The sequence below is a fragment of the Hippoglossus stenolepis genome, chromosome 11, assembly GCF_022539355.2.
Source record: "Hippoglossus stenolepis isolate QCI-W04-F060 chromosome 11, HSTE1.2, whole genome shotgun sequence".
Classification (NCBI taxonomy): Eukaryota; Metazoa; Chordata; class Actinopteri; order Pleuronectiformes; family Pleuronectidae; genus Hippoglossus; species Hippoglossus stenolepis.
In genome coordinates, this window is record NC_061493.1 from 18,986,938 (window position 1) to 19,005,770 (window position 18,833).

Below are 18,833 nucleotides of genomic sequence, written 5' to 3' on the forward strand. Positions count from 1 at the left end.
GGGTAGCGGAGGAGCCCAGAGCAATCGCAGAGTCTCATTCTTCCTGCACTGAAGTTTACCCCTGACCATCCAATGGAGAGCCGGGCCTGCGTGTTATTGCTGTTTGATGAGTGTATAAGGCCTCCACTTAGAAAGCCAAGAGTCTTGTATAAGCATTGTTAAGAGATCTGCACCGGGGCCCTGCTGGCTGCAGAAATGGCAGAGCCGGATCTCTGATTTAATTGTCCACTGATAAGGGAGTTATCAGGACAGGCTGCAATGACTTTTATAGGCAGCAGTATTAAAGGCTAAATGGTAGTAAAAAAAAAAAAGAACAACAATTTGGCTCGCCACTGCCATTGTGGAAATGCTTGAGGGGCAGTGTAGTTACAGCCTGAGGACGGGCGATAAAACCTAAATAGTTTGTACGAAAAAAAGAGAAGGTGACATATGTACTGAAACGGATCAGATGGATTAAATAAACCCAAACTCTCATATGAGGTATGATGTTGATAGAATGATTGTCTGTCTTAAATTGGCAATTAGAATTTTTACTTAATGTATGTGCATGTGTGTCTTACATAATTTGCAGCGTTGTCCGTCCCGTCGGATCGGAGCATGGCCAGGACGAAGCAGAGGTACTCCTGTGGACTGGTCAGAGGCTTGTTGTAGAAACCGCTGTACCTCTTCTCATCCCCCAGGGTGAAGCTGGCGGGCAGCGATTCCAGTTTAGCGGCAATGTAAGGTTTGGAGGAATCCAGGTGACGCCGACGCCTCAGGACAGGACCTTCGCTTGACTTGAGCAGCTGTGGAAAACATCGAGGCAAAGGTTAAGGTCAAGTTCGGTTACAAAGGACCCTGACCTCTAATTTCCTGTCAAAGGAGAAAGCAAGAAAAACGTTTATATGTAATTAGTATAAAAGCTACATTTATTGCATCACATGGTGACATGGAGGTCTAGGGTTAATTCTTCACAGCAATCACTTTTTGTGATAACACAAATAAAAATTGTGGGTTGTGTAAAATCCTCAGTAATTAACATGCAAAAAGCAACTGGATCCTCAAACAATAAATCTAAATCTTAACTACGTCCAGGTCTGGGTATTACCATGACTCCGAATGAGATATAATGACTCCACACAGCTAAAATGCCCTCTGCTCATTGAAATAAGTTTGCAAACAATACAGCCAAGCTACGAAGTGAGCAATTAACACTTGCTCCAGCACACAATCTCAGCGTGACTGCCAGCCTGGTTAATAAATGAGCAGGAGCACACAGCACTGCGGCATTGTGTTTTCAGCAGCATTTTGTTTTCTGTCAGTGATGTCTCACGTGCCGCTTCAGATGTAGCTTTATTAAATCATTATGTCGGGGGGGAGGAGACAATGGCCTGCTCAGTGTTTAATGACTCAGGGAATCCCATCTCTCTCCCTCTCCTGGTCTCTTCTGTTATGTCTAAACAATGCTTGAACAATAGCAACTCAACCCAGCGAGCCCGGCAGTTTACTTGAAAATCATGCTATTAATATTTAGGCATGTCATTAACTTAAATTCCCTCATGGACCAAGAAGATGTTTATTCAATCGAATAATAAAGCAGCAATAAATCTTTATCCTCATTTGAATACCTTGTGCAAAACTTTGTTTGGAGTTGGCAAACCCTGACTAATAAAAACATAAAACGGGGTAATTAGAAACCACTGTATTAAAAAGTGCCACATAAATAAAGTTTATTTCTGGTATACAAGGTTAAGGTTATTCTCTGACCAATACAAGTGCTGCATTCAACAGCAGGGCACTGTCTTCAGACCTGGCGTCCAATCAGGACTCTCCACCCACCCCATGAGTCATTGTTTAAAATCTCTCTGCCCTGCCAACCCCCCCTTTCGAGCCCAGGAGGGTGGAGCTAATTAGCTGCAACCCATGACATCCCACCCAGTTGGAAAAGAGAGAGATACTATTGGAAACCCCTGACCTGGCACATTAGCCAATCAGCCCCCAGCTGGCACTCACCTCATCCAGGTCCATCTCGTCTGGATTCTTCCACTGCCGCTGTGACTGGGATACTGGCACCACCACAATGTAGTACCACCTGCCAAGAATAATAAAGCGTGTGTTTAAGACAGACTGAGTAAAGCACATAGACGCTAAGATCAATGTTGGCCGAGCACATTAACGCAGTCAAATCCTTCAGAAAGACATTCTTTTACTTTGTGGCTTGCTGGGCAGATTTCAAAACTTAAGTGCTACACAAGTTGGTACAACCAAGGTCGAACACCAGCAGACTGGCGCTGCGTTCTCCAATTAATGGCTAATCACTGAGAACATCTGCCATGCAGACTGGAACAAACACTATCCCAGTGAGAAGAGCCTTCAGTTAATAGAGATCCCACTAGGATTCCACAGGTTAATAGGAGCAGCTATGTGACTACTCATGTGTGTTTTTTCACTGCCATCATTATTAACACCAAAAATAGAAGGAAAACAGAAGCATTAGAAAGACGTTTAGTAGTTTATGTTCAAACTGAGAAGTTGAGCACACTTGCGCGTATTGCACAACTTGCACAATGTACAAACATCTGTGTCTGTGTTTATTTATGTGCTGGCTCTCTCTTGCTGTCTCGCTCGTGTTCTCCCCGAGTCGATCTTCTCTCAGCTCTAAGTTTTCCCCCACTGCTGCATTCAGCCACTTGTAAAATCAGCTGCTGCTGACAGTGAAAGCAGCTGCTTCACTCCCCTTCTCTCCAGGCCTCCACTCCGATTCAACAGTCAGTCAAGTCTGGGAGTGGGAGAAGACATGTATAACAAGACTCCTCATCCCACCACTCTTTCCCCGCACACGCACACACCCCTCCATTCCCCCATCCTCAATCACCTGCGCTCTTTGCCTGTCAATCCAAGCCAGAACTTGGTCAGCCCTGACAGCTCTGTAATCTTTTTACCAATCAACCCTGTGCACTCCCCACCCTCACATTTATCTGTGCATGTGTGTGTGTGTGTGTGTGTGTCTATGTGAAGGAAAAGCTTTACTCGTCAGGGTCAGTCACAATTCTGCTCTTGACAATTTGAGTCGAAAGATAATACAGCCCACCCTGATGTTAAAGGTCACAATTATAATCAGCTGCTGTGTGATAAAGTTGGCTGAGATTAGAAGATGCAACTTAAAGTTTGAAAATAGGCTCAGTATTGATCAGGTGCAATTGTGCCACTCGTACTGTGGCTGCGGTTAGAAAGGTTGTTCAGTTTTCACAGTTGTCAGTGATTTAGCTCCACAGGGATGATGACAACAAATAAGTGGATGTTAAGTGGTGCGGGGCCACAAACTAGAAATTACACGCGGAATTCCCTCTGTCATTATTACGTCTACATTTATTTACAGTATTCACTCAATTTGATGTTTTTATAGTGATTATATATTTTTACTGTAAAAAGACGACGTGATTTATTCGTGACTAACAGCTGTTTGATTGTGGTTCTGCACAAATAAATGAATGTTTTCTAACTTAAAACTTCTAACTGCCACCGTGTGGGTTTGAGACAATAACTGTCCATTTAGCAGTAAGCTGAATAAACCACAAGACACTTCACTAATCGCTGGAGGAAAAATCTCGGTCACTGCATCAGCCAAAAATCAAACAAACATAAAGCTACATCGTCCCTTATGCTAATTTAAGAAAAGGTCGACTGGCCAACAAGAGTCATGATCTGTCGGTGGATCTGTGCCCAGTGTCAGAGCAAACCTGTGTGCTCGGTCCAATGCCTCTGATCACTGACCTGACGCGTGTGGTGGTCTGGACTTTGGGCAGCTCGATGGTCATCTTGCCGCCCTCAGCCTGATGTGTGCTGGGCTTGGTCTTGATCAGGTCAGGAGCAGTGCGTATGGACACCTGCTGCTGCAGACCACCAGCAATGTTGCCCCTGCTTGTCAGCACAAAGGAGTAGTCTGTGTCCGGCTGCAGCTGCGAAATCAGCTTCCTCTTCAGGTTTCCCTGCACTTCCACACTTTGCTGGTTATATAAGATCTGCAAGCACACGAGGGGAAAACTTAGGAGTTAATGGTGTAGGGTTCTATACATGTAAAGCACATCTCTTAGACAAACACAATCCTGTCATTCACACATACACATGGACAGAAGCAGTAAAGTCTTGAGGGAGGTGTCCATCTAATCCGACACCTCATCTCATCGGCTTCAGGGTCCCACTTTCCCATTGGTGCATATCTAATATTTTCTTACACTTCAAATTGTCTTTGCTCCATTACCACAGAGTGAGAATTGATAGATCATTTTGACAGATTATTACACCTCATAAGTGAACCTGAGTCTGTTTTTCTCTTTTTCTTTTCAGAGCGAATAAGCAGAGTCATAGCATCACACTCTGGTGAAAGTGCTAACCACTAATAGTGTTGCGCTGTGATTCAAGGATGTTACATTATGTAAATGTACATTTTTAAGTTCAAAGTTACTTTCATTGCCACACGGTGGAATTAATATCAGTACAGATGGAATAGCTGTAACATTAAACCACATAAAGACATCAAAAGTATCAGCATAAGTGCAAACGTCTGGTGCACGACTCCACGTATCAGACAAACTGTCTTTTGTGTATTTAAAGAAGCTCCATTCTCTCCTGCCTCCGAGCGACCTAGACCTCCTGCCTGTACCTCGACGGAAGATGGTCATCAGACTTGAGACGGTACACTGTGTGTGCAGATGGAGTTCAGTGAGAGGAATTAGCAGACTATGATCTTTGATGCTCTGATGATAATTGTGTACATTTTCTTTTATATACCCTTAAGTGCATTTCCACATCAGATAGCAATTGAAAGAGACAGGATGCTCTGGATTGTGGCAGTGTAAAATTAGACAAGCAGACTCGGCCGGGCTGTGTTTGTTGAGTTGTCTCAGTGAGTTGAGTCAATGTTTGCATTAAACGTTTTGCATTTTGGTCCCAATTCAGGTAGAAAATAATAATGACAGTAATATCTTTCCAATCAATAAAAAATATTGTATTTAGTTAGGTTGGTTGAAAACATTTAATTTTACAGTGCCTTATTGCAATTACTAATATTCAAGTGTAATAATTAAATGTATTGCAAAGTATAAAAGTAACAAAAGAGCATTAATTTCAGGTTTATGTAAATGTAAATAGTGTTCAAGGTCAAATTTGTACCTGTACTTGAGTATTTGGAAGGAGACTCACCTTAAAAGGCACTTGGGGTTTGTAGTTCGCTGGCAGATCCCAGCTGAGAAGGACGGATGTTTTCATCACAGCTTTGACGCCAAAGTTTAGTGTTGGAAAGTCTGGGGGTGGGAAAAAATAGTTTGATTAATATCTTAACTGAGACATCTTGTACACCACATTGTAATTTTTCTGTGTGTAATTGAATTTCACAGCACTGTACAGCATGTAACCCTCTCAGTAAACAATGTGAAGAATGTGACCAGACTTGACAAGCCACTGGCAAGTTGATCAAGACAATAGCCTGAAAATAGCCTTCATCTCCTTAAGCCTTCCACTTATTACACTGCTCTCACAACAAGAAATTTGCAACGGGCCGAACTCAACAACATTATTACAGAGAAATGTATACTGCAGTGGGAAGGGGCAACGTGTGTCTCAAAATAGGCATCACACACAACTGGTTATAAATAAAAAAACATTACATTTATAAGATTATAAAAGAGGAGGTACATGCTGCGTACGCGTTAGATTTGTGTGAAGTGGGAGGGAAGATGAAGAGGCATGGTAATGTGACTGCAGCGTGTAATGAGATTAGTACTCTATAAATCAATAAACAGTGCTGTACAGTACTGAGTGGTAGATGGGAAAGACATGCGGCTGATAAAGACAAGAAAAAGAGTCGGTTATTGAGTGTTCAAAACATCAGCAGGCGAGGTTCGAGTTCTCGCTCACGAATGTATGCGGGGAGGGTTTGTATAAACGGAAAGGTGCGGCGCTGATGTGATGTTTTCAAATCAAATACCTCAGCTATGTGTACAGTATATACAAATGTTCTGGCGGTTGTCCTACCGTTTGACATGGTCCTGCTTTGAATGCTCGGGCTGAGGGGTCCAGCGCCCTTGCTGGTATACGCCTGCACCCGGATGTCGTAGGTGGTGTCAGGATTAAGGCCCAGGATGGTCATGTGAGTGTCGGACGTGCGGTTGGTGGTGTTCTGCTGACTGTTAATGTCCCTGTACACCACCACGTAGTGGACGATTTTGCCGTTCCTCTCTGCCACCAGCGGCGGCTCCCAGGTCAGCTGGGTGCTGGACTGAGTCAGTCCTGTTACTTGTAGGTTGAAGGGGAAGCCTGCGGGCACGTCTTCGGTGGTACTGATCTCCTTCACGTAGGCCTCGCCAATGCCTGCGCGATTGCGAGCACTGAGGCGGAAGATATAGGTCGCGCCTTTGTGCAGTCCGGTGACAGTGTAGTGGTCATCGATCTTCCTCAGTTCGCGTGAGGTAAAGGTTTCCTCATCGGTGCGCTTGTACTGCAGCTGGTAGCCCATCAGCTCACCCACCATGTCCTTAGGTGGCTGCCACTGGATCAGCGCTGTGTTTTCCATGGTGGTGCTGATCATCATAGTCGGCCTGCCTGGCACTGAAGAACAAATTTAAGAAGAGCGAAAACAACAAATGAATGAATTTTAATTCTTCAAAATACATAGGATCTATTTCAAACTGCACTCAGATTTAAGAAGACAATGAAACTGCCTGATACAACATCAGGAAGCTGAAAGGGAGCTAATACCATTGTAACAGCAGTTCTAACTATTATAGCGAACATACGTGAGGCTAACATACATGTGGTAGACAGTCTTCTAATGATAACACTGTCTTGAATGAGGAAGACAGAGGTTTCAAGCCCAACGGATCATACCACTGTAGTCATTGTACACAGATGGCACACATCCAATCTTTTCTCATGATATAAACCAACTCTGACCTGCCCCCGTCGTGGTGATGACTTTAGCTTTGCTACGGGCTCCATCCCCCTTGGTGGTGTACGCTGCTACAGTGACAGAGTACGTGGTCTCAGAATGCAGCCCGGCAATGATGGCCTCCTGCAAAATGAAAAACAAAAAAACACGAGATCAGAGGTTAAAAGGAATCAGTGAGCAGAATGACACCGCCTCAGTGGCATTCCGCCGCCCCCCCCCAGCAACAAAAAGAGAAACCCTTTTCACACAAGCGCCTAGCCCCTGAAAAATCACACAGCACCAAAACAAGCCATGATAGGATTAAAACCCCTTCTCCATCCACTGGAGGCTTCTTGATCAATTTGCCTATTAGGAAAAAATATTAGGCATTAAATTATTTTGAAGGCACACAAACACACACACACAGGACCAGGAACTTTTCTTAGTCAAGAAAAACTCCTCACCCCGAGTCGTAAGGCACACGCATAACCCATTAACCAACAAACCAACCACATGAACCAGAACGTCACCGGTGTGTCAGTGTTCATGTCTGCTGCGTGGATAAGCATGAGATTATACCCAGAGGATTTTAGGATCATCACTACACTACCCACAAAACAGAACACGTCTGACTGTGGGACGTGTTTAAACTCTTCAAGATTAATCTTAAAGATGAATAAACATCCGAAAATTTTGTTTTTAAATCCTTAAAGTTAGCCTAACGACCTCTGGATTCTCAAGTACGGCAAATATTCACGCAGCCCGAACACAAAAACAGACACACTGAGGTGGTTGAACAAATCAGTAACTCAGCAGTGAGGAACAAACAACTGAGGTAGCACACTGTTATTGGTAACCTGCTGCAGTGCTGGCACTCACTTCACCAGACTGCATCAGTCTGAATAAAAACACACCCACACACACTAGAATTAAACACCCTGAGCTTAAACAAAGAACGTATGTAAACAGACACACACACACGCATATGTGAACGCACATACTCACCTGTGTACATTAAATGTACTGTATATAAATACACACTTTAATACACAAGTATGCACACACACAATGATACGCGCAGACGTGCACACACTCGATACAAAGAACAAATTAGCGCCTGCGGATTGGGCACACACACTAGAGCTGCCTGTTTCTCACTGGGGCCACTGGGAGGACGAATGCACCGATGCCTAAGAGCCTTCCTGTTGGAACTTCCTGCAAACTTCCCACACCCTTGGAAAATGTTATATGGCTCTATCCTAACGCTGTTTCTCTAACTAATGAAGTTTTAATTTCCTGACCATAGAAGAACATTGTCTATATAAGCCAGCTCTGTTTGACAATGGTTTTTACTGCCCCTCTCTTTAAGGGACATTTGGTGCTCCCATACTAGCCTTTAAGAGGGACGGGCAGGAAAATGCTAAATTACTGAATCATAAATCCATTTTAACTTTATGGAGAAAGTCTCATTACTTTAATCATACAAAATGGCTTTCACAGTCTCAGCCGCAGAGATCTTTTTCCTCCCTATTCTGGCAGGAACGAATCTGGTCCAGTAACACTTTTAAAACTCAGCAGAAAATATAAAAGCGGGGCTTCAAAGTTTCCTTCAGAGCAAATGCTTAGAGCAGCACCAAAGGGCATTACAGAGATTATCAAGTCAACTAGTTATAGAAATGGATTCTTCTCTACAAGCCTCCCTACACCACGATCCTCACTGGGGTAGAAAATGCCAGGGGAAAAATGGGCAGCTTTGTTAAAACAAATACATTTGCTTCAGATAAGCTTTTGCCTAAGCCCAACATTTGATGTTCTCCATGTGTTGTTTGCATTAAACCTGCCATAATTATGTGAAAGATGAATATTGCTTCAACTCAATCAATTCCGTCCTCTGTGAAGGAGCCACGGGTCGACAAGACATGCTGTTGTTGACACTGGTCTGCAGCTAGTCACACAGAATGATTTAACTGGCTCACAGGCTGCTATTGCCTAAACATGGCTGTTAAAGAAATAATACAGACGTGTGAACAGATGTCTTCCTCAGACATCTCTGTCTGTCAGGTGTTAATCAACACATTTGGAGGAGAGGCAAGCCTGACTCATGCAATGTGGCTGTCGCTGGAGGAACCTGGCCATGTGTGCCATGCATCCAGATTTTTCTGTTCAACTCAATGTTATCAGATAAATAAAATGATCTGCACGCATCCCACTGGCTCACTTATACATAAAGAAAAAAACACTATGTTGATATATAAACAGATAGAGCATCCATCAACCTTTACGGGTGGTCACCAATCTGATTAATCCTTTTTCTATCTTTTCTTTCTTAAACAATCCATCTGCCCCTGTACCAATGCTGAAAACATTGTTTGTTATTCTGGCAGGTTTTTATTGAATTTCTGACTGGGAACAGTAAGTGACTGCATTTAAGCTAGTGCAATCTGACTTCTGGGAAGTAATAAGCCATAACAAAGGGCTACGTGACAGCCATGGAACAGTGGGCTGCCATCCAGGCAAATGAAAAGAACATGAAAGGCTGGTGGCAATCTTGGAGATGTGTGGAGCTGATAAAACACACAGCTCCTCCCCTCAGATAGACATGTCATCTGGAACAGTGGGGGAGACAGCAGGTTAGGTGAGCCTGATTAATGTCAGTGCCGCACTCGGATAGTGACACACAGCCTTCGACTGCACCGTGCGCTCAGTGGGGGGGGGGGGCTCTGCATGCTCGCTGCAGTAAGTGCCTCCCATCCAAGTGACTGCCCAGCTGTTACTTCGAGCTTGTCATACAGTAAAATGTTTAAATATTAGACATGAATGCAATCAGCAGTGGAAAAAAAATCCTCATGCTCTGTGGTTGTAGTATCTCTTAGAGAACATCACACACACACACACACACACATGAATATAAAAACCCGGAGCCATTAGAGCACACATCTCTTGCTGTGGTTATGATGGGGTTATGATCTGTCGCGAGGATTCATACCGAGTGGATTACAGGCATGGCTTGCACAGAAATAAACACACACAATTCATAATCCAAACACTCAAGCACACACAAATCCCGCAAAAAAAAAACTGTCAGAGTGGAGAAGGCCTGCCCTGCAAGACAACCCAGCAGCACACATGAGGGTTACTCACATGCTCGGTGGACTCCTCAATATTCCACTGATGAGAGAGAAGACACAGGACACAGGGTTGGGGAGAGAAATGAGTCAGAGACAACACAACAGACACGCAAAAAAAAGCACTGGTCTTTTTTTCGCTCGGAGACAGATGAATGTAGGTGTCAGAGTCATGCAGTGTAAAAAACACAGAGGGAGAGTGATGGAAGAGAGGGAGTAGAGAAAAGAATGAAGACATGTTGAGTGGCATAAAACAAATTGTGTAAACCGAGTTGAGCAATGATTGTGAAACTCAGTACTGTTTATGATGCACTGCCTTGTTTCTCATTTTCCTATGAATCAAATAAAAACTTTCCCCTTCCTCAGCTGCACAATCGCACCTCTGTTCAGCAGAAAAACTATATCTCACTGGACATAAACCAAACGCAGAATCTATGAAATATCTCCTCTTTCTTTACAAAAGTGGAGAGTGGGGCTTTTATTCATTATATTTTAATATGTTTTCAAAATGTTGCTCCTTGCTGTGCTTGGCCAAGTGATTCCTGGGGGAAGTGAAAGCCCATTTTTGTGCCGTGGGGCTCCGTTGGTGCAGAGCGTGAAATCCTATTATCAGTGCCGCTATGCTAGCCCTGTGACATCAAACCCCATCGATGCAGAACGCTACTGCTGGCGTTTACCAGCAACTCGTTCTACAGTTCAGCTACTGCAGAGGCGCTCGCTGATGGGTGGCCTGGCTGACAAGGGGCAGTGGGGGTGGTGACACCGGTGACACTGATGAGGGACAAAAAGGAGACGGGATGGATGATTTGGGCGGAGGAGGAACGGTGGGTGAGGGTGATGATGGAAAACATTTTGATTTGATCATTAGGGTGCATAGCTGTTGTAACAGCTGCCGGTGGACCACTAGGGACAAGAGATGGAGTGGATTAGTGAGTGATAATGCTGGGACATGAGGGGATCACAGGAGGAAGTGGGAGAAGTTACCAGACCAGAAACTGAAATTTTAACCGTTGAGAATTCTAGGTAAAGGGCGAATTACCAACAAACACATTTATCACCGACCTCTGGTGGTAGAATGAGGCAAGACGGTTTTCTATTTACCTGGATTTAGAGATCTCTGGGTCTCTTGACTCTCTAATACAATGAATGACATTTTGGTAGTTTTGCTCATTGCAGGAACAATCACACTGTAATTAAGGCATTTATTTGAATGTTAGGTTCATTTGAGGATTACTGCAATGTGAGAGCACCAATTATTTATCATTAGACACGTGCCCTTTAAGACAAGACAAAATGCTTTTGGGATCCTTGCTTTCCTCCTCATCCATCATCCCCTTCTCCTCCAGACTTTCACAAACACAGGGAACGAGCCTCACACACTGTAGATCCATTGTGCATAAGAGAGACTGTGTTCATCATCCTCCCATTGACCGTTGGGATATGAAAAGACAAAAGACCCTAGCTTCTCCTCCCAGCTCCCTGCGGATGGGTCTTTATCACCAACTGGCTAACTGAAGCATGAGCTAGGACTCGGCATGGTCCCTGCTGCAACTGGTCGAGACACCTGGTGCATCAAAATCTGCTGCCTCACGCTCCCCTGGCTTAGCGGGACATTAAAGAGTAGCATTTAAGAACAGCTGCTACTTAACTCCATGAATAACAGTTTGCGACGTGCCTAATTGCTTAATTTGTTTACCGTCGACTCCACACAGTATGTCAACAGATCAGCGAACATGGCTCACATGAGTTCCTATCTCATTTGGGCTTAATCCCTTTCTATTGCAACTTCTTGAGCTTTCTGCTTATATCCATGGGAGAATTATAAATTATCCCTCATTTATATTTCGATTGCCGACGCAAGCTGAAAACACATCATTGCTGATAAGCGTCATTTGCGGGAAAGGAGCGGTATAATTTGCAGACGGGCGAATGCAAATGTGATGACATGGGCTGAGATGTGTGGCTATTAAAATGGGAACGAGGAGGGAACGAGTGATGTGGAAGAGAAGGAGCTGTCATGATTGATGGAGTGAAGCAGGCTGAGGTGCTTCTTTTCTCTTTTTTTACCCCCCATTCCCATTCAACTCCAATCTGAAGGCCTCAGAGGTAGTGAAGCATTACCTCGCTTTTCTCGCGTGCACACAGACACACACAAACACACCGACCACAAAAAACGCATGAGTGGTCAAACGAAATGAACCTGGAAAAAAGGCAAACCTGTGCAGTAAAGCAAAAGTGTGCAGAAAATGTACAGACGGCTGGCTAATGACTTTAAACTCGATCATGCCATTTTGTCCCAGGTTGTATGGATGACTATATGAAAACGGGAGCCTGGAGGCTGCTGTGACTCCGTAGTGATGGAGCCGGCCATGTGGTGCGGTGTTGCCCACTCAGGGTCAGGCCACTTTCCCAACAGAAATATGGCTGGAAAGGGGTCGATAACATCACACTGTCAACATGGCCTCTGGTTTAAATTTAGCAGGGAAATGAGGGCGCTGTGTGGGCTTCTGCTTGAAAAGAAAAGAGGCGCTTAAAACGCCCACGCACAGGCAAGCTTTCCTAGCTCTCCTCCCGGCATTTCAGCTAACCCTGAGAGAGTGTGAACCGGAGAGAAGGAGCCAGAGACAGTGAGACATAGCTAAGGGGGAGAGGTGACAACGATTTTGACAGAAAACTGCAATCAACTTAGATTTGTGATTGAAGTCTCTGGTATGTTGTCAATGCTGAAAACTCTGGATTCTTCTTTTCCTGCGGGCAGGCATGCTGTGTATCCAATGCAGGTGAAAAGGTGGCTATGGAGCTCATTTCACAACACATTAGGTAAATTACTCAGAGAAACACTATGGGATGTGCCAAGATGGAAGAAAATTGCTTTTTCTTTCACCATCAATTACAGGTGTGCGTTTGAGGGATTTGCATGACTCAAGCATGAGTCATGAACTGTTCTCAGCCAGCTGGAACGCCTACTACCGGGTTGATCTACATTGAGCATGTTTGCTCAAGTTATCTGCCTTGTTTTTCCCACTTGTTGTTGGGGTATGTGAATGGAAAAATTATTTGAGAAAAGTAAAGGGATTGTTCTGAAACCAGTTTGGCAAACATGCACGTTGGAGCGTTGGTGGACTGTGACATCCGGGCAGGTTCGTGCAGGTTGGTTACTCAAGGCCGGCCCGCAGAAAACAATTTGTTGAGATGACGCCATCAAGGATCACAAACTCGCACGCAAGCCTCTGGTCATTACTCAACTGGTTTCTCGGGCTGGAGTAGTGCAAAGAGGCGGCTGAGAGAGAAAGGGAATGCAGATGGAGGGAGGGAGAAAAGAAAAACACAAGAAGGGAAGAGGTCTTCAGGTTTCTGCCTGGGGAGGGGACCGCGAGTTTGAGAGGTGTCCTGGGCGCCAAAATGGAACATGAGAGCTATCTCGAACACCAAATTGCAGTGTGTCTTTGTGTTTGCTGTGTGAACCCGGCGCAAATGAGACATGGCGGGGACTATTGTTTGCACAACAAGTCGGGTCATGTTCAGTTCAGTTCAGTTTTCACAACGCAAAACAAAGTCATGTCGAACATGTCGACATGAGGAAAACACTTCCAGGAAGACAAGCAGCCACCATGTTTTTCTCCTCTTCCAGACCAGAGGATGCTGCCCTGGCTGTCAAGCAATCCGCTGTACAGTTAGATAACAATGAACTGTCAGAGAAAGGTGCCAGAAACTAGCGCTGGGAAACAAAGGTGTTGGACTGAGAGTTGAAGGCAGACTCTTTCTCCAGATGTAGAGACAGAAAGTGACTATAGCCTCTGTTATACAGTTATTCAGCATCTTAAATTCACTTAATGTTAATGTTATGCCCAGAAATTAATATTGAGTCTCAGGTGAGATGACTTGAGTCACTTGAGTCACTTAACAACTTTCTTTTCTTCATGTACTTATCACTGACTGCCCTGTCCCACAACTGAACTCCTACTTTGCATCACTTGGGATTTACCACACATGACACATCATATCAAGGTGACTTTGACAGGGCTTCCTCTTCTGTAGAGATAAGACGAGAGACAGTGGTGGTGGTGGTGGTGGTGGTGGTGGTGGGGGGTTGCCAGCACAAATGAGGGTTAATAGCTCCACTCAAGGACACAGCAGTGTGCACTGCCTGGAAACTGAACCAGCAACCTGCCAGTCTCCCCGCAGCTGCTGCTAAGTATTTATCAGCAAACACTGCTCAGACACACATACAATGCTGCTCTGATTTTTTTTTTCATGTGATGTTCCTGCAGCCAGAGAGTGTGTACTCGTTCAAATTAGATGTTTTTGTTGGAGGCCATCCAGGGTGCGAGTGAATGCGTGTTCACGCAAATGTTACTCCCGGCAAACAATCAGAAAAAAGGCTCTTAAGCTGGTCTCTCCTCACCCAAAGAGCGGGAAAAGTAAGAGTAGGGTTTTTGGCTTTAAGATATTCATGAATCTGTGAATCCTTCTTAAGGATTACAATCTCTCATCCATCTCACGACGTTGCACAGCTTTGGGCCGATTCAGAGCCGCCTGCATTAATGTGTAAAGGACGGCGTCAGGAAAATAACTCTAATTTATAAACATGGTAACAAGGCAGTGCATATGTATTACTGCTAAACTCGCGATGAGAGGTGCATTGATTCCACTAAGCCCCATCCTGATGTAACACATATAAAATATTTAATAGCTATTACTGTAGAATTAGAATGGATCTTGTTACGACAGCTAATCCAAAGCTGTGGGAGCAGGGTACCAATTTAGAGTCGAATGTCACATGTGGAGAAAGATGAAAAAAAAGAGGGGCGGAAGAGTGTGTGTGTGTGTGTGGGGGGCTACTGCAGTCGACAGTAAGAAAATTCCATGTGTGTCACCCAGTATGGGGGAAATGAAGTGTGAACTCGGAGAATAGGGGAGCGGTGGAGAATGAAAATAATGGGAAACGATCATAAGACAGATACAGCGAGTGAAAGGGAGACAGAGAGAGACTGGACAGAAGTAAGACATCATCCAGTACCTGTGCCTCTGGCAGAGCAACGTCCATGATATTAGGCTGGCCTCGAGGTTCGCCGTTTTCAAGCCGGGAGAAGATGACCTGGTATCCTCGGATTTGGCCGTGTTGCTTGCCCTGCAGCGGCGGCTTCCAGGTGACCCGGATGGCTGTGGAGTTTATGGCCTCAACCTCCAGCTTCCTGGGGGGTGCTCCTGGCACTGGAATCAAGAAAAGGGGAGAGGGACAGACGGCAGATTGCAAGAGTAAGACAGGCAGCAGCTCCTTTTAGAATAACAGAGAACTTGCTATATCTATGTTGAGAAGACCCCTCATTAGGCCAGCTTTGCTTTTCCACACTGAGCCAAACAAAGTCAGAATAATGCTGCTCCAGGGTGTGATTTCAGAGAGTATGGTGGCACTCTGGAATCAGAGGCGTGACGTGTAACGCAACAGCTTCCGCGTCTGTTCTGCCTTGCCAGTTCTCCCTTCTGCACAGACATCGATGTGCTTCTGTGACTACATCTGCTGCAGGCATAAAGGCAACGATGCCCCCCCACACACACACATTTATACAGAACTGGAAGACAAAATAAAGGTTTAACATTCCCGCCTAAAACAACCGCTGTGAAAAAGGGGCTAGTGAGGGAGGGAGGAACGAGCAAAAATATGCCGAGCTAGTGTTTTTTCCTAAGTTCCATGTGTTTTGTGATGAGGAGCCAAAACTATCAAAATAATGACTCCTGAGATTTTTATAGACTCTGGTGCTCTGTAGCAGGAAGTGCTACAAGAACTGGCCATGAATCAAAATGATCTCCACTCAAATTCAGACCTTCTGTGACGACCGTGTCCCGAAAACACCCCATGCGGTACAGCATGTGGTCTAGCGATGTCTGTAATGTCCTTAATTCCGGTATGAAATTAGCTGTGTTGCAGCAAACTTCAAACACATTAATTATAGACGATTCTCTCTGAGGAGCAGCCGCTCTCTATCACACTGCAAACAAAACGAGGAAGGAGTGAGAAACGGAGGGAAGGAGGGAGAGTTGTGCTCCACTTCTGCTCCTCGGAACAGAAGAAAGAAAATAAGAAAGCATTTAAACAGTGAGAGCAGAGCAAAGTATTGCAGAGCCGAGGCCTGGGGGTGATTTGAACCTGCCATAGATGCAAAGTGTTAAAGCTTAGAAGAAGAAGCTTGGAAGAGGAAAAAAAAAAAGAGAAGTTGACCCCATTTTCTACCACCGCCACCTTATTAACTCATAATTGATCAACAGGACAAAGAGAAATGTGCAGTCGAAGTTGAAGAGAGCGAAGAAAAACAGTGACAACAGCCGCAAGCGAGAGTCTGAAAGCACTCTGCTTCAGGAGAGGTGTCTACGGAGTCAAACAAGGGTCACTCATACTTTGAGCTTATGAAATGATCCGTCACAAATAATCTCACACCCTGCAGATGTTTACAACCCATTGTGTGTGTGTGTGTGAAAAATATATACATGTGTGTGAATGTGTTAATTTGTGTGCGTAGCTGTAGAGAAGTTAAATTCCAAGTATATTTTCTACGGTAATGATTCACAACGTTTCACAGACTGATGCACACATTTCCTATCCGTGCATGTGACACTGAAGTTATGAGCCAATCGGGAGACGTTGCCCTCTGACCGCTCAATCAGTCAAACCGTCCAATTGGATCAGAAGACGACAGGTGCAATGAACTTGTCAGGAGGAGAAGCATTCAGCTCCATCAGCGCACGTTGTTTCAGCCACGTGCAAATTAACACGAAACACTGAAGCAAAACTTGTTATATCTGTTGTTGAGATTACACCACCACCGTTAAGTTTGATCAAAGTTATGAGTGTTAATTGGATTCTGTCAAAACATTTAGTTGTGTTTACTGAGAAACATCAACGAGGTTGCGTGATTGTTGTTTTCTTACTGTTTCGTGCTTGATCACGTTCAACCTCCTGACACCGATGCCACATGTTAACGAAGGAAATCAATTATTTGCTGTGAAGTAGTTTATTGAAAGAGTAAAAAAACAACTTTCACAGTATTTTTAACCAAATAAACTTCATGGAGTGATGCTATTACGACACTAGCACTGGGCTTTTAAATAGCTTCACATTTAGCAAAAAAAAGCTAAAGTGCAGGGAACAGAGTGAACGTGGACCTTCCCTTGAAAACTCTGAGCAGTAAGAGCAGTTCAGAAAATAAAAGTGCTCCTAGTACTTTTTGCGATGACCTCCAGTATTTCCCGTTTCAGTTTTGAGCAGACAAACTGTGGAATTAAACCCAATATACTAGTGTACTTAATTGTAAATAAATAGAAATAAAGAAATATAAATTAATATTAATGTTTGCAAATTACGTCTGTGTGCACCAAACTTTTTCCTCACACCCGCAAATCTGCAAATCTTTGTTATACAAACACAAATTTGTGAGATTCTTTTGTTGTTGTTTTTCAAATTCAAACATTCGTATATGTGAATTAATTTGATACATGCATACAAAGTGTGATATACAATTGCATGGTGTGAGATTTGTGAAAATTCTTTCATACACTCAATCAAATATTAGTAACCCTCATGTCTCTCAACAGGTTTCAACCTACCATCCTCTTTGGTTTTCATCTTCACTGGGGCACTTTCAGGGCCCGGGCCCACATCAGTGTGTGCCCTCACCCACACCTGATACTCAGTCCACTTCTCCAGCCCCAACATCAAATAGCTGGTGGCGTCTGCACCGATGCCAGTCACCTCGTGCCGCTCTGTGTCCTCTCCAGCCAGGGCCTGGTAGCTGACTGTGTAGCGCACAATGGCGCCGTGGCGGCTAGCGGCAGGCGGCGCCACCCAACTCACCTTGAGACTGGTGGAGCTCAGGCTGACCAGGTGTACCTCTTGAGGGGGAGCGGACGGGGCTGCAGGGAGGGCAGGGAGGGGGAGCAAAACCACACGGAGGAGGGGCATGGATCAAGCAAACGAAAAAAAAACTAAACACAGGCAAACATAAGGCAAAACTGTGGAATCTTTTTGTACAGTGGTCAATATAAAAATTAAATGTCAATATACGTATCAGGTTATATAAGTAAACTGAAACTGCTAATTTATTGCATTGCACATCTCAACTGAAAGAGACAGACAGTGCAAATTAAGCTTGGAAAATAAATACTGTAATTATATAATACTGTTATTCTGATTATTTAAGTTTATGTAAATGTAAACAAAGCTGGGTTTAAGATACATGTGACTACCGGACAAAGTCGGAGGGTTAAGATTTTTATTCTATCTGAAGTACATGACATCAACGTCCAATCAATCTATTTCATATTTGAGACATCTCCTCTGGATGCATACTGTAGTTGATACATTCAATAATATTAGATCGCAAATGTGAATATGACATTTCATTTTTATGCTGAATACAAAAAGCTTCCATTCTAAACAGGGTGCTGCCTCTGGACTGAGAGACTGGCTGCAAAAACACATTACCGGGCTACTGCTGAAGCTGTGTTTGGCACTGAATTTATGCGAGAGGCCGTGAAACTACAGGGTGAGGTGAACAAAACATAAAATGTGCCAAAATTTTACAAGGCAGCGTTTTTTTTTATAAAGACGTAATTTGCCCTTAATCGCCCTCTCTGCTGCCTCTCGCAGGGCTCAGGAGGAGCAATAAACTGACCGTAGATGTGCCAGTGTGTGAACAAACGCTTAACCGTGTTAAACGGCGTTCCCACATCAATGCGGAAGCTCTGAGCTTCCTAACAGTGGTGTCAGACCCGGTCAGAGCTGCTGCTGAGATACACTGAGCTACTAC

At 44.3% G+C, this 18,833-nt stretch overlaps 1 protein-coding gene across 1 annotated transcript in view; it reads right to left on the reverse strand.

Annotated features, from left to right (window-relative positions):
• Positions 1 to 18,833, reverse strand: part of LOC118117990 (receptor-type tyrosine-protein phosphatase F) — a 157,829-nt gene that overhangs the window by 35,728 nt on the left and 103,268 nt on the right. Inside the window, exons 12-20 of the mRNA XM_047341988.1 lie at positions 17,632 to 17,937; positions 15,050 to 15,243; positions 10,046 to 10,072; positions 6,931 to 7,048; positions 6,013 to 6,585; positions 5,182 to 5,282; positions 3,754 to 4,001; positions 1,993 to 2,071; positions 561 to 785 (exon numbers count right to left, since the gene is read on the reverse strand). Of these exons, the coding sequence (XP_047197944.1) occupies positions 561 to 785; positions 1,993 to 2,071; positions 3,754 to 4,001; positions 5,182 to 5,282; positions 6,013 to 6,585; positions 6,931 to 7,048; positions 10,046 to 10,072; positions 15,050 to 15,243; positions 17,632 to 17,937 (1,871 nt within the window). The remainder of the gene's footprint in view (positions 1 to 560; positions 786 to 1,992; positions 2,072 to 3,753; positions 4,002 to 5,181; positions 5,283 to 6,012; positions 6,586 to 6,930; positions 7,049 to 10,045; positions 10,073 to 15,049; positions 15,244 to 17,631; positions 17,938 to 18,833) is intronic.